Below are 23,343 nucleotides of genomic sequence, written 5' to 3'. Positions count from 1 at the left end.
AACCGGGAGCCAGTGAAGAGTTTTTAGGGCAGGAGAGATGCAGTCCCTGGGCTTGAGGCCAAAGATAAGTCTTTCTGGCCTATTCTGGATTAGCTAGTGGGGTCATAGAGAGGAAGCGAGTAGATTTAAGAGTAGACTGTTGCAGTAGTCAAGCCTAGAGAGATTGATTGATGGAGCAATAGTGTCAGCAGGAAGTTTGAAGAAGAGTTAAGTGTCATCTGCGTAGCACTGGAAGTTGCGGGAGAACAAAGAAATGATGTGTGCCAGCGGTGCAAGGTAAGTGTTAAAGAGCCACAAGAGAGGTTGGAGCCCTGTGGGACACCACAGGAGGATAAGGAGGTATCTTAGGAGAAGGTGCACAGAATAACCTGGGACGTACGGTCAGTTAGGAAGGAGGCCAGCCAGTCCGGTGCCTGTTCCGAGATACCCATGGTATCATGGAGCCGTTTTATGAGGATAGAGTGGTTGACCATGTCAAAGGCAGAGGAGACATCAAGTAGAATGGGGACAGCTGGATAGTTAGAATCCAGAGATGCAAGCAGTTCTTCACAGGTGTTCAGAAGAGCAGTTTCCGTGCCGCTGGATGCTCTGAATCCAGATTGATGGTCGTGGAGACCGCCAACAAGTTCAGTGTGTAAAGTAAGTTGGGGGAAGGCCAACTTTTCCAGGAGTTTCCCAAGGAAGGGGGTGATAGAAATAGGGCAGTAGTTAGCTGGACAACTAGGGTCTGCTGAAGGCTTTTTTTTAGGAGGGGGCGCACAAGGGAGTTCTTGAGGGAGGAAGGGAAAGATCCGGTAGCAAAGGAGTGGTTTCAGAAATCAGCAAGAGTGGGGGCAAGAGAGCCAATGTTGTCCTTGATGGTTCTGGAGGAGCAAGGGGAAACCTTTTTTGAGGAGACCTTCATAGAGCGGACAACTCTGGGGACCTCATCAGGTGTGACAGGGGAGAAGGACGAGAGGGAGGAGGAAAGAGGGTGAGCGGCCATAGGAGGCAAGGGGGTTGGGGAGGGGTTGGGGGAGAGTTTAGCAAGGGTGTTCCGGATGTCCAGATTTTTTGTGCTGAAGTGTATGGCTAGTGCGTTGCAGAGGGCCTGGTAAGGAAGAGGGGAGTTCAGCCGAGTTGTACCCATGCCTGGATGTGGGCCCTTTTCATGGCATGGATGAAGTCTGTATTGCCTTTGGAGCTGGTGACAAGCCAATTTGTCAGAGGGTGAGCCTGAGGTTTGCCATTTCATTCCGCATGTCTGCATTTCCGTTTCAAGGCTGCTAGTTCAGAGTCGTACCAGCTATTACCTTAGAGGCAGCTTTTAGCCGTATCCTCATGACTGGGGCAAGAATGTCCAGAGTATTAGTAATGGCCAGATTGAGGTTGCTGAAAGCAGATTCAGAGGTAGAGTCAGGGGTGGAGGGAGAGGGGGGTATGAAGGTGGATGAGAAGGCAGCAGCTGGCACTTGTTTCATCAGACATATGCTTGTGATCAAGGTTAGTGCGGCTAGAGGAGATGCAGTCAGAGGGCCAAGGGGACCCAGGTAAGAAGAGAGGAGAGATTAGTCTGACCAGGAAAGAGGTGTGATCAGAGGTGGGGAAAGTGGATGAGAGCATCAAGAGTGTGTCCTCCAGAGTGGGTTGAACCCAGCGGGAGAATGGAGAGCGAGAGCGAGAAGCAATGGTCAAGAAAGAGGGTGGATGCAAAGATAGATAAATCCAAATGGATGTTGAAGTCCCCCAGGAGAATGAGTTTGGATGTGGTAGTGAGGCGAGAGGAGCAGAAATCAGTCCATTCAGAGAGGAATAGGGGGCTAGTGCGAGGGGGCCTGTAGATATTGAGAAGCAATACGGACAGGGACAAGGCATGAGAACCAGACAGTGGTACTCCAACCAGTAGGAGATGGAACCACTGACCAGTTGCCTTTATTCAATCTATCACAACATTCTTTGGAGCAATCAGATTTTGATCTATTGTCAAAAGGGCTCTCATATGTTCCAACCATGAGGGCTGATGTCTTCAATACGGAATTAGAGCTACATAGATTTTTCAGAAATATACGATTGAAATATTTTTTTGAAGTCTATTTGCCGGCTCATCCGTATGAGAGGGGATTGCAATCAGATATGGTACCTAATGTAAGTGGGCTAAAAATTAGGTCTAATTTTACTCCACCCCCACACACTATTGCACCTGAGATTGTAGCATTTGAAAACATGGTGACGCGCGAAGTACTAGACGCTATTAAGGTCAAGAATCACAAACCAGATAATTTAACGAAAGAGGAAAGACAGAGCCTAAATAGACTATGCAGTGATGAATCGATCACCATAAAACGTCTCTGGCTGGAAGTGGTCCTTCTTTGCACTCGCTGTGATGTGAGGAGAGAAGGAGAGAGTGGAGTTGAAGATGACACCAAGATTTTTTGCCTCACAGGAATGCAAATTTAGAGGGCCCAAGGAGGGCTGTAAGAGTGAGAGATGGAAAGCGGGAACATGGGTGCCAATGAGAAGGATCTCAGTCTTACTGGCATTAAGGCAGATATCGTTTGAGGGGTACCAATCCTAAATCGCGGATAGACACTCAGGATGGAGAGGAGGCTAATGGGAGCCTGAAAGAGAGCTGATTGTCGTCCTTTAAAACACTGAAAGTTAGGAGAGAAGGTATAGGTCAAGAGGGCCATGTGCTAGTTACAGAGATAAAAGTACACAGGACGGTTGATAATGGTGCAGACTTTTGGAATATATTAAATTGAGAATAGGGTCTATATTGAGTATAAAGCAGTAGAAAGTGGCAGAGCATATAACATTGACACTAAAGAAAACAATAGTAAAAGTTGACTAACCGTTAGTTAGAAGAGCCGATTCAGCAAGCAAGGACAAAAGTGGATAGATGGCAATATTCATAGTTGATTTCAGAGATGTTTTCTTGGTAACTTCCACAGTGTTTATAAAGGCTTCCAGAAGTGGGTGTGTATGTGAATGTCCGACCTGTTCGTTCACACCCACCAGACCTCTATGACAACTTTGGACAGCCTCCATCCCGCCACTGAAGCCCCCTAGCCAGTACGCGGTCACAGATGCAATTGCCATTGATGGCGGAGAGGGGATGGATGGAGGTAGATAATGCGAGCGCAATGGAAACGGAACACATTCAAAGGACACAGCCGTATGTTGATTGCAGGGACGGGTCTTCAAAGGGGAGTCTGGAGACACCAGGTCTGGGCAGGCTATGTGGTCAATGGTCCCCATGCCAAAGAGCCCTTTGAGGGGTACATGGGGTTCGGCATCTTGAGCCTTCCCAGCCACCCGACCCCTTGGCATTGCGTGGCCGCAGGTGCAAACTGCCATTGATGGCGGAGTGGGGATGGATGGATGTGGAGGAGGCGCGCAATAGGCCCGGAACATAGTCAAAGAACACAGAGATATATTGATTGCAGGAACAGAGTCTTCAAAGGGGAGTCTGGAGACACTGGAAATGGGCTGTCCTTGGGATCAATGGTCCCTGTGCCAAAGAGCCCTTTGAGCTGTACATGGTGTTCGGCACCGTGAGCCTTTGCACCCACCCAGCACCCTTGCCAGCGCCAGGCCACAGGTGCGAACTGCCATTGATGGCAAAGGGGGGATGGAAGCACACAGATATGTTGATTGCAGGGAGGGGGTCTTCAAAGGGGAGTTAGGCCAGTAACCTTGTTGAAGCACACCAATCTTTCACAATCCTCTTAGATGTGTTTAGGTGTTGTGGACTTACAAATAATTTCGAACAACTTTTCATATTGGCTCATTACTTTACTTAATTTTATTTAGTTTTGTAATGTGGATGGCAATGACAAACTACAAATTGTACTGTTGCCTTCGAGATACTGTCTGCATAAATCCACAGTATTTTCCGGAGTCACTGGGGAATTTCTCACGAATGGCCGAAACCACACATGCAGTTATCACTCAGCAAACGCAGAATCACAGTCTTCCATGAATCCACCATTTAAACGCACGGTAGACCACACGCATCACGCAAGAGATACAGAAATAGTTTATTTGAGTGAACTCAATAATTGCATGTATTATGTTTGAAATACCTTTTTAAATGTAAGGCATTTTGATGCTTTAAAAAGTACCTTTTTGTGGAAAGTACTGACAGTGCTTGGGATATCAAGTGGGGATCAATTGAAAATGTCAACGCCCATTCGATCAAGAACAGTTTTGGACATGGAGGAAATATTGTTTTTAACTTCCAAGTGAAAGAAAGGTCATTGCTTGGACATTGATTGTAAAGATAAATATTTGGGTTTGAGATTAGAAAAAGAAATCTATTCAATTTACAGAAAAATGCTTTTGTTACCCATAGAAGTTACAATGATATAGGGGAAGAACATGCAGTGTTAGCTGTCTTGGTTGTCAAACACACAGCATATGCAGAGTTAACTTACTCATTACTTGAATTATCAGGGCAAACTGTAGATGAAAGTTTGTGCATAAGGACAATCAGCATTCGCAACACAGATCTTGTAAGGCAGGTTGCCCTGAAGTCATGCAGCTCGGTAACGCATAGCGGTGGTGTGTATTCTTCAGCAATCTAGGCCAAGCAGACAGAGTTTTCTCTGCAACTTCAGTTCTCCAACATAGCTGCCATAACCTCACAATGATAGCAGGTACACCAGATGGAAACGTCTTACATGCGACTTGGTTCAGGCTCCGGTAATTGATCGTCACAACTAGCAGCAGATTGCCCATGGTCTTGACTTTTTTCTCTTTCACTGTTTTCCTCTTTTGAATATTATGGCTTGTTCTTTGTAGGGCTGAATAGTGACCGTAGTTCCTAAATATTAAAGAAGTAAAAAATCAACAGTGAGATAATTAGAAATGTTTCTGTTTGTATACAGTAACAAAATGAGGTTCCACATTAAAATTCAATGTTAACGAAAAACAAGCGAAAAAACAGCCATGTTATAAAAACCAATCTTGCAAAGACAAGTTTAATAGGGAGAAACTTAAAAATTCGTGAGGACACATGTACAGAACATGCCATGTTAAAGTAGAATTTAAACATGGTTTGGTAAAGACATTTGTACATAATATAAGAAATGACAAAATAACAAGCGACTACTGAGTTAATTAATTATCAACAGCAAAAGTACCTGTTCTCTGTGTATCATACTTGGCAGATAGCTGAACAGAGCAGAAACAAGTCAGGGAGACTCGAAAAGAAATACACGGACGCAAAGGAAAACAAAACTCCTACGTTATGTGATCAGAAATGGTTTGTTTATGTTTATCGAGGAAAGAGGCATCTTGGCTTTTCCATGGAGAAATGTCAGTAGATTGCGCACAGAGGACGTTGACATAAGACGTGCATTGGCGTTGTGAAAAGGGGCATTAGCGTCTAGTGATGTCAGCTTTAGGGGCTGGTGATCTGTGTTACTGCTGCAAGGGCACTTGAACTTAGGGCGATAGAACAACGGATAAGATTTCCACAAGAAATGTATAAAATGTATAAAAGTGAGGAAAACTAAGGTAAGATGCATAGGAATTTTTTTTAAGATGGATCGATGTATGTTTGAAAATACATGCACGATCATTTGGGACAATAACATGTCTACCCCTTTAAAACAGTTTACAGACTTTACAAAGTTCACTAAGTCCAAACTCCTTTGCATTTCGAATACACAAAGAAACAGCAGATTTAGTAAATAAAGGCCTGCATGTGGTGCTGTCTAGTGTGGCCCATTCTTAACCGCACATCCCCATTTGCTGTTTGTTCTTCCCAGTTTCCAGGCTCTGCCCCTGGCTCATTACCTAGCTCCCCCTTCTGGCTCTACCCTGTATGTTGCTACAGCCCTCAACCTACATTCAAGGAATGCCGAGCAATATGAATGAGCATACAAAGGATTGCAAGACAAAGAGAGAAGCGCAAAGGTGCACATCAGAAATGGGTATTCTTCCGATGCCAGGAAAGTGGTAAAACTAAAGCGGTTAGAGGTCTGAATGACCCAACTGTAAGTAACAAGGGTCAATACAAGGGAGTCAACTGTCTACTTCTAGAACATTCATCATAAAAACCACAACAGCAGCTCTGCTTTTTATCTCTGTGTCCCAGCAACCTGCCAAGATTGCATAAGTTGCAAAAATCATTGGATGAAGTAGACATCAATCCAACTGTGAATCTCTACTGTCCAAATGCTATATTGTATACTTTTTTATATATTTATTGTGAATTTGTTAGGTGCTTATACAAAAAGGAAATCGTGTTTCAAAGCACCCACATGACAACAGGGAGGGAACATGGGATTGAAACAATATATACAATAGAAGATAAAGACAAACCTACTATGCCTTGTGAGTATGCACGTGCAAGTGCAGAGAGAGAAGAGGGGAGGAGGGAGTGGGGGTAAGTGCTGGAATGTCCATGCTCGTGGGTCAGCAGCAGATGTAAGTGCCAAGTATAGTAAGTGCTAGGGAATGTTGAGCTGCAAAAAGTGTGTAAGTGCAGGCCCACAGTGGGGGATGCCAGAGTCAAGTGCTGTGTGTAGGGAGAAGCTGAGGCGATTGGGTGTGTGAGGCCAGGGCCCAGAGGACATATAAGGGCCCCAGTTACCAATCGTAGTGACTGTGAGGTTAGCAGAGGATGAAAGAAGGGAAAGCAGAAGTGGAAAGGAAAGTCTTGAGGAGCTTCTGGAATTTGACGAGGTCTAGATCAAGACAAAGCGGAAGGGGGAGGCTGTTCCACAGGAGGGAGCCTGCTGAAGCCAGAGATCGGCCTCTGACCTTCTGTTTAGCGAAAAGCTTCACACACAGGGAGTTGGTACCGGAGGAACGTAGAGGTTTAGAGGGAGAATATTTAATGATAGCAAGTTGCAGATCGCGTGGCCCACAGCCCCAGACTGCCTTGTGGATGATGCAGAGGGATGTGAATTTAATCCGTGCAGCAACCGGGAGCCAGTGAAGAGTTTTTAGGGCAGGAGAGATGCAGTCCCTGGGCTTGAGGCCAAAGATAAGTCTTTCTGGCCTATTCTGGATTAGCTAGTGGGGTCATAGAGAGGAAGCGAGTAGATTTAAGAGTAGACTGTTGCAGTAGTCAAGCCTAGAGAGATTGATTGATGGAGCAATAGTGTCAGCAGGAAGTTTGAAGAAGAGTTAAGTGTCATCTGCGTAGCACTGGAAGTTGCGGGAGAACAAAGAAATGATGTGTGCCAGCGGTGCAAGGTAAGTGTTAAAGAGCCACAAGAGAGGTTGGAGCCCTGTGGGACACCACAGGAGGATAAGGAGGTATCTTAGGAGAAGGTGCACAGAATAACCTGGGACGTACGGTCAGTTAGGAAGGAGGCCAGCCAGTCCGGTGCCTGTTCCGAGATACCCATGGTATCATGGAGCCGTTTTATGAGGATAGAGTGGTTGACCATGTCAAAGGCAGAGGAGACATCAAGTAGAATGGGGACAGCTGGATAGTTAGAATCCAGAGATGCAAGCAGTTCTTCACAGGTGTTCAGAAGAGCAGTTTCCGTGCCGCTGGATGCTCTGAATCCAGATTGATGGTCGTGGAGACCGCCAACAAGTTCAGTGTGCAAAGTAAGTTGGGGGAAGGCCAACTTTTCCAGGAGTTTCCCAAGGAAGGGGGTGATAGAAATAGGGCAGTAGTTAGCTGGACAACTAGGGTCTGCTGAAGGCTTTTTTTTAGGAGGGGGCGCACAAGGGAGTTCTTGAGGGAGGAAGGGAAAGATCCGGTAGCAAAGGAGTGGTTTCAGAAATCAGCAAGAGTGGGGGCAAGAGAGCCAATGTTGTCCTTGATGGTTCTGGAGGAGCAAGGGGAAACCTTTTTTGAGGAGACCTTCATAGAGCGGACAACTCTGGGGACCTCATCAGGTGTGACAGGGGAGAAGGACGAGAGGGAGGAGGAAAGAGGGTGAGCGGCCATAGGAGGCAAGGGGGTTGGGGAGGGGTTGGGGGAGAGTTTAGCAAGGGTGTTCCGGATGTCCAGATTTTTTGTGCTGAAGTGTATGGCTAGTGCGTTGCAGAGGGCCTGGTAAGGAAGAGGGGAGTTCAGCCGAGTTGTACCCATGCCTGGATGTGGGCCCTTTTCATGGCATGGATGAAGTCTGTATTGCCTTTGGAGCTGGTGACAAGCCAATTTGTCAGAGGGTGAGCCTGAGGTTTGCCATTTCATTCCGCATGTCTGCATTTCCGTTTCAAGGCTGCTAGTTCAGAGTCGTACCAGCTATTACCTTAGAGGCAGCTTTTAGCCGTATCCTCATGACTGGGGCAAGAATGTCCAGAGTATTAGTAATGGCCAGATTGAGGTTGCTGAAAGCAGATTCAGAGGTAGAGTCAGGGGTGGAGGGAGAGGGGGGTATGAAGGTGGATGAGAAGGCAGCAGCTGGCACTTGTTTCATCAGACATATGCTTGTGATCAAGGTTAGTGCGGCTAGAGGAGATGCAGTCAGAGGGCCAAGGGGACCCAGGTAAGAAGAGAGGAGAGATTAGTCTGACCAGGAAAGAGGTGTGATCAGAGGTGGGGAAAGTGGATGAGAGCATCAAGAGTGTGTCCTCCAGAGTGGGTTGAACCCAGCGGGAGAATGGAGAGCGAGAGCGAGAAGCAATGGTCAAGAAAGAGGGTGGATGCAAAGATAGATAAATCCAAATGGATGTTGAAGTCCCCCAGGAGAATGAGTTTGGATGTGGTAGTGAGGCGAGAGGAGCAGAAATCAGTCCATTCAGAGAGGAATAGGGGGCTAGTGCGAGGGGGCCTGTAGATATTGAGAAGCAATACGGACAGGGACAAGGCATGAGAACCAGACAGTGGTACTCCAACCAGTAGGAGATGGAACCACTGACCAGTTGCCTTTATTCAATCTATCACAACATTCTTTGGAGCAATCAGATTTTGATCTATTGTCAAAAGGGCTCTCATATGTTCCAACCATGAGGGCTGATGTCTTCAATACGGAATTAGAGCTACATAGATTTTTCAGAAATATACGATTGAAATATTTTTTTGAAGTCTATTTGCCGGCTCATCCGTATGAGGGGGGATTGCAATCAGATATGGTACCTAATGTAAGTGGGCTAAAAATTAGGTCTAATTTTACTCCACCCCCACACACTATTGCACCTGAGATTGTAGCATTTGAAAACATGGTGACGCGCGAAGTACTAGACGCTATTAAGGTCAAGAATCACAAACCAGATAATTTAACGAAAGAGGAAAGACAGAGCCTAAATAGACTATGCAGTGATGAATCGATCACCATAAAACCTGCTGATAAGGGGGGCGGGATTGTTATACTCGATACTGATATGTATGAAGAAGAATGCATACGACTATTGTAAGATAAAAATTCCTACAAAAACTAGAGAGGGATCCCACGGCAAGACTGCAAGAAGAAATAAAAAGTTTAACTAATCATGCAATAAATGAACGATGGATTAGTGTGGAAGAAGGACGGTTTCTTAACAAAACTGGATCTAAGAAGGCCGCATTCTACACACTACCCAAAATTCACAAAAATTCTACAAAACCCCCCGGGAGACCCATCGTGTCAGCAATAGACTCTCTTTTGGAGCCACTTTCAGTATATGCGGAGGTATTTTTAAAACCATTTGTGCTGGCTATGCCATCATATGTAAAAGACTCGACCCATATGATCAACATCATCCAAGAAGTTCAAATCGAAGAGGGCGATATCTTGGTGACCATGGACGTAGAGTCATTATACACGGCCATTCCACAACAAGAGTGTCTACAAGTGCTAGGTCACTTCTTAAATCAAAGAACGAGACCCCATTTGCCACCTACTGAGTTTATACAGGAATGTATTAGGTTGGCAATGACCGAAAATTTCTTCCTGTTTAAGAACCAACTTTATAAACAAGAGAGAGGGGTAAGCATGGGTGCTACTTTCGCTCCCGACGTTGCCAATTTATATATGGCTGATTATGAGGAGAAGTTTATTGTGGGACCACATAATCTACTCACTAGCCATCCCACCTTGAGTGGCCATCTAAATATATGGCATCGTTATATCGATGATGTTTTTCTAATTTGGAAAGGGACAACCGCATCCCTTAAGGAATTCCATACATGGTTGAACCAATGTGATACACACATAAAATTCACCATTGAATATAGTTATCTACAGGTGAGCTTTCTGGATCTTGTGATCAAAAAAACTGGGAATCGTCTTACGACCACCTTATTCAGAAAGCCCACAGACAAAAACACCTTACTACATTTTAATAGTTTTCATCCAGCAAGTTTACGGCAGAATCTACCCTACGGTCAGTTCCTACGTATAAAAAGGAACTGTTCTGAAAGGGATGAATTTAAGATTCATGCGGAACAACTAAAAGAAAGGTTACAGAAGAGGGGGTACCCGAGAAGGTTGGTGAAAGACCAACTTAAAAGAGCGGAAAATACAAATAGAGAAATTTGTCTTACCCCTCGTGAAAGACAGAAAAATGAACGCTTAGTGTGTGTCACAACTTTTAATCCAGTGAGTGCCGACATAAAGAGAATAATCAACAAACACTGGAACCTTGTAAAACACCCAGGGTCATTACTACAGAAACCGATGTATGCATTTAAACGCAATCAGAATCTAAGACAAAGATTAGTGCATACGTATAGAGAACCGAAGAGGGCCATTACCATCAACACACAGTGGGGGTTGCCCCCCATATTGGGTCATTATAAATGTGGCAAATGTGTAGCTTGTCCTTTGACAGTAACCAAAAAGGAATTCAAATATGGCGAAAAGGTGTGGAAGATGAATTGCCACACTAATTGTTTGACAAAAAATGTGATTTATATTATCAGTTGCCCCTGTCAACTCCTATATGTTGGTAAGACCACACGTGAAGTACGACAACGGATATCAGAACACAGGAGCTGCATCAGGAATGGTGTGGCAGACAAACCGCTCGTCGACCATTTTTTGAAAATGAAACATAAAGATATAGAAATTAGATGGTTCGTACTCCAACACATTAAAAGTAACATGAGAGGGGGGGACATCAGTACAATACTACACCATACAGAACAGAAATGGATTCATATTTTGAATACTGTCAAGGAAGGATTGAATGTTTCAGTGGAATGGAACACTCTTGTCACAAATAATTAATATTTCCCATTTTTCCAATTAACATGTGTTATAAGCAATTAACTTCTTAGTCATTGATGTATACACCGCTGACAATGAATAATACAGGTTCACTTCATGAATAGTAGTGAATTCCCTCGTGTTGGTACAGTTGATTTTCAATAATGTATTTTGAATAATGTGTTTTGAAGATATAGAAAAAACCTATTAGACTTCTGCATGTTGACGTACATCTGAAGAAAAGAATAGAGGCTATGATTGTGTGGCTCCAGGGTATGTTCTTTTTTATTTAGCTTTTTTTTATTTAGCTTTTTTTTATTTAGCTTTTTTATTTAGCCTTTTTATTTAGCCTTTTTATTATTATTTTTTTAGTTCTTATTTAGCCTTTTTAGTCAGTTGGTTATGTATGAACTATGAATTGCAGGTACTTCAACATAGCACCCAGTTCCTAACATCAAGCTGCAGTAGGACAAGGGTTAATATATCTTAAACATTATGTACGTGTATTCCTTACGGTTTTAATACTTTAGAGCCCGCCCGGATGTGATCGACCATTGTTGTTTGGCCAGGCATGGGATTTGAGACATAGAGTCACAGAGCGTTTCTTTTTTTGAAATTGGTGGATGTGCGCACCCGTATCATTATTTATGTATTGTCCACATTCTGGATACGCAATTTGGTGGCGTAACATCCACTCCTTTGTGCTTGTTCATATCTCTGAACGGGCCATTAGTGGTTTGCCCGGATATAGTCCCTTTTTTGTGTCTACACATGAGGATATTAGTTTGTCCCCTTTCTATGTCCATCACTGCTTTTGATTGAGTCGGCAGTTACGTGTTAACCGAACGCCGACCGTAGTTGTGATTCTCCCGCTTGGGGTTGCAGATTGATTGGACCTAGGTAAGGAATACGTGTAATAACAGGCACGATTAGATGATGGCAGTACGGAGAGGGCACACTTTGTAGAAACAATAGGTAATCTATGTTGTCTGTATGAGTGGGGTATAGAGTACTAGTAGGCAAAAATATTTACAGTGACGGCACTCCGAGTATAATGTTGATAACTAGATGAGTCTAGCATCATGGTGATTTTATATTAGAAAACAAAGCGACACCTCGAGATTTACGGGGAGCTTACCCGTATATATTTATGTTACAGTGGTTGATGGGTCCAGTGAGGATTTACTGCTTGTAAAACATCAGTGCACGTCCGGCCTACATATCCGTGCAGTTTCTGCATGAGTTGCTCCTTGTGCCATCAGATATTTGTAAGTTTACATCACTTTTAGCCTGATATACGTATAGTTACAAGTTTTTCTTGATTTATGGAATAAATATTAAGTGTTTTTTGGTATGTGTTGATTCCACAGGCTCGATATAAATACCGAGGCCAGTGGAGGATTAATCCCTTTGGTCCTCTCTCATGATCCTAGGATTTGCTTCTTGGGGGTGAGTAAGGCGAGTGTCTCGATTTAATTTTGACACTAATGTGACACTAATGCGTCACCTTTTTAAAAGAAATAGGGTTGACATTCTGGTTTTTCTTATTGTTTTTAGATTTTGGCCCATACAAGCATACAATAGGGCGGAGAAGTGTCCTCTTGCCCAACGTCCTGAAGAAGGTCTTTGACCGAAACACGTGTCGACGCTTTTCTCTAGAAATACGATATCTGGTCAAACATCATACCAGCTATACAATGACACTTGATACTATGGACTGGGTCATTGCTGAAAAATACTAACAAACAGCAATAACAGATGCTCTGCTAAAAATTAAGCATTGGGCATTACTTGATGTGCTTTTCGTTTAGATGTGTTAGAATGGGGATTGTTTGAAGGTATGAATGAGATGATGAATTGTTGAATATTCAAGAGTTTTTATGTAATTAATCATATATTTTTGTAATTGGACAACGTAAATAAAAGGTGATATGTTCTAAATTTTGCCAGAGTTAACCCGTTTCACTGATCCAACCTATGGTTTTTTTGCTGCATAATACCTGAAGGATCAGGAATTATAGTGCAGGTCTACCCCTTTGTTTTTCTCTTGATATTGAGAAGAGTCAGAGGTAGAGTCAGTGTACAGGCTTATGTACACGGGCCAAAGTGCAGGTTTTCATTGACACAGTAGGACCCCTATATATCCTACGCCAACAGCTCCCTCTAGCAGTAACAACAGGCAAAGTTATGCAAATTGGACCACTGTATATCCTAAGGCAACAGCTCTCTCTAGCGGTGACAATAGGCAAAGCTACTGCATCGGACAAACATACATCTGGCCTTTTATTATATTGTTAGATGAGCAGAAAATCACAGGTTGATATTCTATGAAGTGTTAATTGCATCCAGGGGACCACCAACATTAGCACTTATGTGCTGTGGGGTCCACTGCAAGCAATTTTGACATTCATTAGGTGGATGGAAGAAGGAAAGATTAAAACGAGGCAAACTCGCTTTTAGTCTTTTATTTTCCTCTCAGTCTGGAGAACAAGTAAACGCCACCTGAAAGTTACACTTTGCAGATGGTTTTTACTAATGGAATATGGCTGTTCTTTAGCAGGTGCAAAACCAAGGTGGGCTACATAAGAATCAATTTGTTTTATGCCTGCATGTCATTGTCATGCAGGTGTAAAACGAATCACATTGACAGGAAGCCTGAGTCATGTACCGTGAAGATCTTATCTCCGCTTCATGCCCATACTCTGTCTTTTCACAGCTGGAAAATTGGGCAGAGTGGAAAAGGAGACATCCAAGCATTACATCGCACTTTTAAGCTTACATTTCTGTGACAAAAGGAGGATGTCCATGTGCTGCAGAGAATCTATAATGGCTACTTATTAAAGCTTTGGTCGTTTTTATATACCAGTGCAGATCAAACATTTTTGTATTCGGAATGCACTAGAGCCGGTCAATGTATTGAATAGTCAGAATACAAAACGCAAATGAAAATTGAAAGTAAAACAAAGGTCATATGTCAATAAAGTGTTTTCACATCTATACATGATTCTGCTAGGATAGCGGCATTGCTGACTATTGTTTCAGTTGCACTGTAAGTTACAGAGATCTCCTAATCCCCAGGGCCACACATATCCAGCACAGGGTCTTCATGAGCAATAGTGCATTTTGCGATGCCTAGTCTTGGATCACATCAACTAAACCAGGTAGACCAAGGAACCAGCTTACAATACTTTTTATAAGAAATCCCCTGTGCTCCTGATATTTGATAGCCTAGCTGTGCAATAGAGCAACAGGTGGGGGGCTAAATAAGGATATTTGTCAGTGAGGTATGTCAGCACCTTGTAGTCATTTTAGAGAAAGGATCCACCCCGACAAACCCTCGCTGGCGGTCCATTGAAATCAAACGTGCACACAACAAACACTTGGACACATTTCAATTACAGTTGAGGTAATGCACCTGGACTTATGTTTTAGTTACCTCCACAGAGGGCTAAATAAGTATACAGTTCTGGGTTCATCGCCCTGCCTCCACTGCCAGGTCTCCCCTTCAAAGTGACACTCCCTCGTGGACAACTAACCTCAGACCCAAAGGTCTGATCTTCCTGTTCTGTGCTTCCCCGCCTCCTTCACACCCGAGCAAGCATGCAGCCCAACTTCATAAGAAAAACTTCCCAGGGCCTTGGCAAAACATCAGCCCAAATGCTATGTGCTCTACTCAGAAATGGTGAAAAAAACAAAAGTCCACAATCCTCCCGCAGAAGCTCCTGAGAACCTCCCAATGACCAGACCTTAGTCATAATAAGAACGCTACACTAGTCTTTCTGAGCAAAGCACATTATCAAAACCTAGAACAACTATATCAAATATTTTCTGATGGAAGATTATTGCAGGATGGACAGTGCTTGCTTAGGTATTGAGCTTTTGGACAATTCTTGCTAAGATTTTGAGCTTTAGTTAATATTATTAACCAAGTTATTGAACAATTCCCAAGGTTGCTGTTCAATGTTTAAGCTATTGAACTTATGTCAATATTGTGAGACCACTGAATTCTTATCATGTTATTGAGTCTTTGTATACATTACAATCTACAAGATTAAACAATCCCTTGGGGGCCATTGACTTCTTGTGAAAGAAATTAGTTTGTGCTAGTACTGTTAAACAATGGATTGAACAATCCCCAAAATTGTAGAATATGTTAGTTACCAGATCAGTTTGAAACATTTATTATTTTATGGAAAATGATCAAAATCATACTAAATACTAAATATACCAAATTGTGTGAGATTTTTTATTTTTGACAAGTATAGACCAATTTTATAATTCAGCGCACATAAGTGTCCTGACTACTATTGTATTAAAATGGCAACAGTTTGTTTGTTTGTTTTATTTATTTCTATAGCACACCTGACCATGAGGTATCTGGGTGCATTAGATCACAGGTAAATTTGTTACAGAGATAGGCAAGTAGTCAATTACAGTTACAATTGTAGAAAAGACATAGTGCCCATTGGGCAATAAAGCAGTTGTAGTTGTACAGACATAGGCATTAGGAAGAAATACATTTAGACTTGTTGGTTAGTGCTTACTGACTAGCCAAGAGATGGTGTTTCTCCAGAAATTGGTAAAAAAGCTGGGCGTCTTGGTGGCAGGTGGGAGGGTATTCGATAATTGAGCTGCCATGACAGGGAAGCTGCTCCCTCCTGATTTTTTTTTTGTTTATATCTCAGGAACACTAGACAGGATGTGTTAGCTGCCTAGTGACCTGTGTGGAAGATCTGATAGTGAATCTTTCGGTTCGGTAGGGTGGGGCTGTGTGGTTCAAGTATTTGAAGTTAAGGCACAATGTTTTCAGCTCAATCTTTTCCTTAATAGAGAGCCATTTGTGTTGTCTTCTTATTGCAGAGATATGCTCATTCCTTGGGATGTTTAATACGACTCTGAGTGCATTATTCTGCATTATTTGCAGTTTGTTGAGCACACACTTACTTGCACCCAAATAGAGTCTGTTACAATAGTCCAGTTTGGACAATATAAGTGCTCTGGTTAGAGTGAGACAACTTTCTGTTGAGAGTAGTGGTCTGCATTATTAGTTTGCACGTATAGGCGGTGGCTGAGGCAGTCATGTTAACTTGTTTGTGTATGTTGGTTGTAATGTCCAGGTAAAAACCCAATGTTTTTACTTGTTTGGCTACTGGGATAATATTCCAGTCTATGTTGATAGAGGCATAGTTTGGGCTAATCTTGTTGAGGTTAGCTGGTGAACCTACCAACAAAGGTTCAGTTTTATCATCATTCAGGCAGAGGCCATGGGTGGCCATCCATGCCTGAATGATTAGATACATTTTGTTCACAAGCCGTACATCAGAGATGCCTGTAAGAGGGAGGAGGATCTGGGTGTCATCTGCGTAGTTTGTGTAAGTGACACCTAGTCGGTCTAGCTCATCAAATAGCGGCTTTGTGAAGATATTATACTGGGTGTGTGATACACACGAACCCTGAAGTACGCCACACGTGATAGGTGTGGGGTCCGCTGCTGCAGACTGTGAGAAGACTCGCATGGTCCTATTGTTAAGGAATGATTCGATCCATGTGATAGCAGTTTGGGAAAAGTGGGCTGCCGTGGCAAGGTGATTGCAGAGAACTCTGTGTTCAACCAAGTCGAAAGCGGCCGAAAGGTGTAGGACGAGTAGGATTGCTAGTTTGCCTTTGTCTTTAAATTCGTCAATCTGGCTTTTTAAATCAATCACGGCCGTTTCGGTCCCTTGTTGAGGTCTAAAGCCAGATTGTCGAATTCCCAATAGCTGATTAGCCTCTAAGTATTCTTGGATTTGCAGTTGTGCAACCCTATCCAGGATCTTCAGAAGGAATGGGACCGTAGTGATTGGCCTATAATTTGTGGGAAGGGAAGGGTCTAGTGATTGTTTTTTCAGTAGTGGAAGTAACCACGATTCCTTCAGATTACTAGGTACAATACCAGTGACGAAGGAAGCATTTATTAGCTTGGTTATGAAAGGGGCCGGATCTCTAGCGGCCTATTTGATCATCTGTGCCGGGCAACTGTCTCCTTGGCATCTAGTCGGTTTCAGAGAGGCAATGATTTTTTGAACCTCTGATGTCGACACTTTTGAGAAATTGAAACCGTGGGGAGGGTGAATACGGGGCTCTTGAGGCTGGTGAGTCGTGGCTAGGTTAGCTAGGTTACGTCATTTGACTGCTATTTTCATTTGCATTGTGGCAATTTTGTTGGCGAGGGCATTCATGAATGTTCGTGCACCAGAGTTTGTCTTTAGTGCATGAGTCGGTAGGTGGGTTAGGCGTCTCCATTTCTTTCAAGATGTTGAAGAGCTCTTTGGTGCTCGAGCTAACTTGGTTAATCATGTTACTATAGGTGTCACGTTTGGTGCAGATAATCTCATCTTTGTATTTGACTGAGAGATTGGTCAAATTGATTTTATTCTCTACTGAGGGGGTATGTTTCCAGATGGTTTCAAGTTTTCTTTTTCCGGTTCGTAAAGTTTTTAACTTGGGAGTGAACCAAGAGTTCACATGTCCTCATGGTTTGCCTTTGCGCATTTTGAAGGGGGTGACCGTGTCTAGGGCTTTGGTCATTATTGAGTTGTAGGCATCCACAAGTAAGTTGGGGTCGGTAGTATTCTGAAGAGAGTTTAAGGTAGGGATCTCCAGAGGTATAATCGCCTCGGCAGCGATACGTCGTTTATTTCTTGTTAGGCACGGTGGTGCTGAAAGGTTAGGTTTGTTGGTTAGATTGTTAATGGTAAACTCAAAAGAGAGAAGGTAGTGGTCAGTCCAGGTTTGCGGTAAGATATTTGTAACTGCGAAATTGCAGTTTAGGTCTGGTACCCAGTCAAGGGTACTCTCTTTTTCGTGCATGGGCTGGGTAATTTTTTGCAAGAATCCATGTTCAGAAATGGTGTTTGCTATAGACAGTGCTTTGTGGTCATTCGGGTCATTAAAACCTAGATTGAAATCACCTAGTATTAGAATTTGCAAGGAGGTTTTGATATTATCAGAGAGAAGAGTCATCATGTCTTCTTCAAAACAGCTTATGAGCCCTAGGGGTCGGTAAATTAAATGTATTGTGATTGTGCTAGTGTGCAATGTCTGTTAACAGTTTGCAAGAAGGGAATGACGGTGCAGAAGCTAGTCTCATGTTTAGGTTAGTTTTAGAAATAATGGCAATACCCCCCTCTGGAGTCAGGTCTGTCCATTCTAATGATAGAACAATTATCTATTACCGCGAGTAGGAGCGAGGGGCCAGCAGCTGCATGCAGCCAGGATTCTGTTACAGCTAGAAAATCCAGTTTTTCTGATATGATGATGTCAGCTATGTCAGTGGCATGAGCTATCATCGACCTGGCATTTATTAGTGCTCCTTTGATCATTTATATGGGGTCAGTAGGGATGGTGGCACTACGTTTAGACTTTTTTGGTTTCTGGTTCTGGTTGTTTAGGATTTTATTTGCAACTGAGTTCCCCAGCGAGGAATTAATCGAAGTGGTAGCGTAAGTTTGTTATTATTATCATTACAATGAGGCTTGTTGTGAGTTGATTGTCTAGATCTGAGTCTGTGATTTCTGTCATTGATATGGCACGGGAAATTAGTGAGATTTGCCAAGGTGTGATCATGGATAAGCTCGTTAGCCGATAAGGCAGTGGTGGGCTTGTTAAGAGGAAGCGTTATGGTAGAGTCGTTAGTGGGTGAAGCTGACGCGACGGCATTCGATGTGGAAGTTTTGGTGGGGACTAATCGGTTAGGACCTAGTTTAGGTAGGAATGTGGTAGGTCTGATTGACACATTAAGTATATTAAGGTTTAATGATGGTAGAAAGGGAGTGGCTCATCACAGAAGCAAAGTCTTTAGTTGTAACCATGATTAGGCAAGGATGTTACCCCCTTGTGTGGGGTAGTGGTTGAGAGTGCTGGTAGGCAGCCCCGGATTGACTTGACACTAGTAGCAATAATGGAATTAGGGTGTATATGTTGTGCTATGATGCTACTGTAGGTGTGGATACCATGTGGAGAAGAGCGGCGTGGCTGTTGTGGTTAACATTGTATTGGAACAACCGTAGGAAAGGTGGACTGTGTACGACATGGCTAGCGGAATGATTAGGCACAGGCAGTTCAAAATGGACAGCAGGTAGTAGAAGATTGCAGCAAAAATGGCATTCAGTTATCATTCAACAAGCAGTGATCCTTGGGTATTAGAGTAACAATTAAATATATATGAATATATATATATATATAGCTGACTATGCAATCTATGTGTCAATGATCAGGTTTAGTATCAGGTGGATAGAGCTGAACATGTGGTACCAGTGTAAACTACAGCGAACATGCGCTCTAAAGAGAGGTAGGTTGTCAGCCCGTTCTCAATGATCAACAGACACAAATCCTTCAGAACTCATCCATGAGTCAGAGAGCATTGCAGCAAATAGATACAAAATGAAAAATGATCTGTCTTTATTGAAAATAATCATTAGACCAGTATAGGAGTCTCATTAAATTACATGAAAGGGAAATAGATTTGTTCCACAAATACTTTGTCAAGCACCGGTCCTTACCTCACATCAGAGGTAATTCAGAATGTTGATACCCTGTTTAAGAGCATTACTCCAGTTTTGATTATCTCCAATTGAAGTGTGCCTTCATCTATAGTACATGGTGTAAGGCAATAACCGCTAACAAATATGAGAGGTATTTTGATATTTATGTATTTGTTTTTGAAGTTTTCCAAAGTTAGTAAGCTACAGAAGAAAAACCTGGAAAGCACATATGTAATCCGTATTCCTTGTCTAATATGTTCCACTTTCTCTCTTTAAAAGAAACATTCACAATATCAACTTAAATTCAGTGAAAAAGATAATTCCCTTCGAATTATATCTGCTGTCATCGAAAGTATGAAGCACTGGAGCCAATATAACGACCGAGCTGCCCTGTTGTTTGAAGTCTTAGGTATGTGTTTTGGAAAATGGCCTTGAAGCAAATCAGATGGCAGCATAATAGTTTGTATTTGTGTTGCATGAATTGTCAAATGAAATTCAATATCAAGAAAACTAGTAATTGGTTCAGTAGATTTTTGAAGTGTGTTTCTACCTAATAGGAGTATTTGTTAAAAAAATATTTGAAGATGAATGAACCCGCAGCAAACGATGTGGAAGTTGTTACACTGTCACAATGAATCACTCAGGGGTTCATGCTTATGCCACAAGCTGCCCTTCCCTCCTCTGAATACCAGGCAGAAATAGCATTAAGGGGGCTTGCAAACCTGGCGCAGGCATTTCCTGAATATGGGGGCCAGGGGGAGAATCCCATGATTGGGTGCCTTACAATAGTAGATAAGTTACAGAGTCAGTTACAGGAAGACATTGGGCCTCATTCCGAGTACGGCGCTAACCAATGGCGCTATTAACGCCTTGGTTGACGCCGTACCCGGACCGGCAGCGCCTTGGTGGATGGCGGAATTACCGCCCCATTCCAAGGTTGGCGGGGTGGTAATTCCCCATTCACCAAGGCTCTTCCCCATTCCCAAATGAGCCCCCATAGGGCTCAATGGGAATGGGGAAGATGCAAATAACGGTGACCGTTCATTACGGTCACCGTTATTGGCTTGGAGGCCCCTTTGCGCCCTCGACTTTAACACCTGCTCAAAGCAGGCGTTAAGGGCGAGGGCGCAAAGGGAACTCGGAGTATGGCGGTAAGGGATCACCTCCACCGGTCTCGTTACCGGTGGCCGCTATCCCTTACCGCCATACTCGGAATGAGGCCCATTGGGTCAGAAAGAGGGGGCTGCACTGATAATCAAGGATTAGAAATAAACATATTGCATAATAGAGATATTCTAAGTATTTACATATGCTATAAAATGTATCCGTTTTCATTATTTATTGTTATAGCGTGATTTAGCTTATTCAAAGTAAACTTTACACACCTATTACTATCATAAAATTCAGAACAACAAATACTTTAATCATAATAACATAGAAGATTTTACAATTCACATAATACTAACCTTAAAAGTTATTATTTTCCAATCTTAAATGTATCTTTTTCAAATATACATGTTAATGTTAATGTTAAAGGACATTTGTACAGTGCACTGTCACCACCGGAGTGGTCCCCTGGCGCTGTGGCAGCTCTGAAAGAGGAAGGGGGGTTAGGTTAGTGGGAGGAAGCTGGAAAAGTGCAAGAGCGCAGTGATGTGCTGTTGGCAGCCTCAACCCGGTGGGTCCGTTGGCTGGGCCTAGGGTGTTTGCAGCCGGTAGTCGTTGTGTGCTGTTGTGCGAGTCTATGTGGGTTTTTTTGTTTTGTTGTTGCAATGTAGTGAAGTTTGTGCGGTTTGTTGTGCTGTAGGTCTGTGGTTGTGTTTGGTTTGGAATTTGAGGGGTGTATGCAGAAAGGGAAATTGTTAGTGGAATCGGTTAGTTGGCCTATCTATCCTCAATTGAGGCGCTGGGCTTTTGTAGTCTCCCCAGGTGATGTGTGGGGGGCAACCCTGCGCCTCTGTCCTGATCTGGGTCCATTCCGCATTCAAGGTCCCTTTCACAACTGACCACAACCTCCACCTGCCTCCCTCACAACCTCTTCTGTCCTCCCTTTTCACTCATAAGGCCAGTGGACCAGCCTATGTCCACAACTCAGCTAGTGTGGTGAATGCCGATATCCTGATAATTCCACAACACTGTGTTACCTCATAGCACCTAAGGGGCGAGTGAGTATGTTGGGTGGGATTGGCAGGGGTTGTTGACTCTGTTTCTATGGGTGCTGCCTGTGTTCCACTCTACCTGGCGTCACCTGTCCAGGTGCCGTGGGGGCTTTCCCGTCGGTACTGGGACTGTCAGTGTGTCCTCTCCAGTTTAGTCATTTTCTTTCGGTTTTCAGTTTGAGTCTGCGTTGTTGAAGAGCCAGGTTTTTAGTAATTTCCTGAATTTTAGGTGATCTTTGGTGTTTCTTATTTCTTTTGAAATGTTGTTCCAGGTTTTGCGGCTAAGTAGTAGAACAAGGTGCCGCCAAGTTTTTTCTTAAGGTATGGTTTTAGTTCCAGGCGGATTTCGTTGCTTGACCTAAGGAGTCTTGTTGGCTTGTAGATTGTTAATTTCTTTTGTAGGAATTCTGCTCCTTATCCACTGATTGCTCTGTGCGTTATGCACATTGTTTTGAAGGTGATGCAATGTTTTACTGGGAGTCAGTGTAGTGTTTTTAGGGCAGGAGTGATGTAGTCTCTTCTGGATAGTTTGAGGAGTAGTCTAGCTGCTGTGTTTTGGATCCCTTGTAGTTTCTTCAGGAGGTATTCTGGTATTCCGAGGTAGAGGCTGTTTGCATAGTCGATTTTTGACATGATGAGGGCGACGATAGTGAGTGTTTTGTGCGTGAAGGAGAGGAAAGGTAGGATTCTTCTTGCCGTGTGTAGGAGGAAAAAACATTTCTTGACTGTTGCATTTATTTGTGGTCCTAAGGTTAGGGTGTTGTCCATCAGGACTCCCAGATTTTTTACTACCTTAGATGTTGAAGGTGCAGTTCCCATCTCCGTTGGCCACAGGATGGCTGTTTTGCTCTCTTGGTATTTGGATATGATCATGATTTCTGTCCTCCCTGGTTGATTTTCAGGTTGTTGGCATTCATCCAGTCAAAGACTTCTTTTAGACAGTCGATTAGGGTTCAATGATCATTTTGGTTGTTTTTGATTTTGTAGATGATTTGAGTATCATCTGCGTGGGTTGTAGCATGTAATGTATTTTTTGAAGATTTTAATAACTGGAGTCTGGTAGATGTTGAAATACAGTGGTGATAGTGAGGATCCTTGTGGTACTCCACATTCGTTAATTCGTAGGGTGGATTTGAAGGGTTTGATCCATACGGTTTCTGTTCTGTCTGCTAGGAATGATTTAGTCCAGAGTAGTGCTGTGTCTGATATGCCTAGTTCTTCTAGTCTTTTGGTTAGGGTGTCATGGCTAACTGTGTTGAAGGCTGTTGAGAGGTCGATCAGAATCAGGACTGAGGTTTTGTTTGAGTCTGCGTTAGTTTTTAGGTCGTCCCATATGGATACTAGTGCTGGTTCCGTTCCTCTTGCTGGTCTGAAACTGACTTGTGATTGGTCTAGCAGGTGGTGTTTTTCTACGTGTCCTTGGGTTAGTTTATATACATAGGTTTGCAGGAGTTTTGCCGGGTAGGGAATGTTTGAGATCGGCCTGTAGTTGGAGAGGTCTTCTACATTGCCACTTGTGTTTTTCAGAAGTGGTTTGATATATGCTGATTTGAAGGTCCTAGGTACAGTTCCTGTTGTTAG

At 43.2% G+C, this 23,343-nt stretch overlaps 1 protein-coding gene across 1 annotated transcript in view; it reads left to right on the top strand.

Moving 5' to 3' along the window:
• The window catches only part of SPATA22 (spermatogenesis associated 22), a 752,003-nt gene that overhangs the window by 136,503 nt on the left and 592,157 nt on the right, over nt 1–23,343 (top strand). The window contains exon 3 of the mRNA XM_069613933.1: nt 19,883–20,012. Coding sequence (XP_069470034.1) covers nt 19,883–20,012 — 130 coding nt within the window. The remainder of the gene's footprint in view (nt 1–19,882; nt 20,013–23,343) is intronic.

The sequence above is a fragment of the Ambystoma mexicanum genome, chromosome 9, assembly GCF_040938575.1.
Source record: "Ambystoma mexicanum isolate Mex_15411 chromosome 9, UKY_AmexF1_1, whole genome shotgun sequence".
NCBI lineage: Eukaryota > Metazoa > Chordata > Amphibia > Caudata > Ambystomatidae > Ambystoma > Ambystoma mexicanum.
Note: the sequence above shows the minus strand (reverse complement) of the source record. Positions and strands in the feature narration are given on the sequence as shown.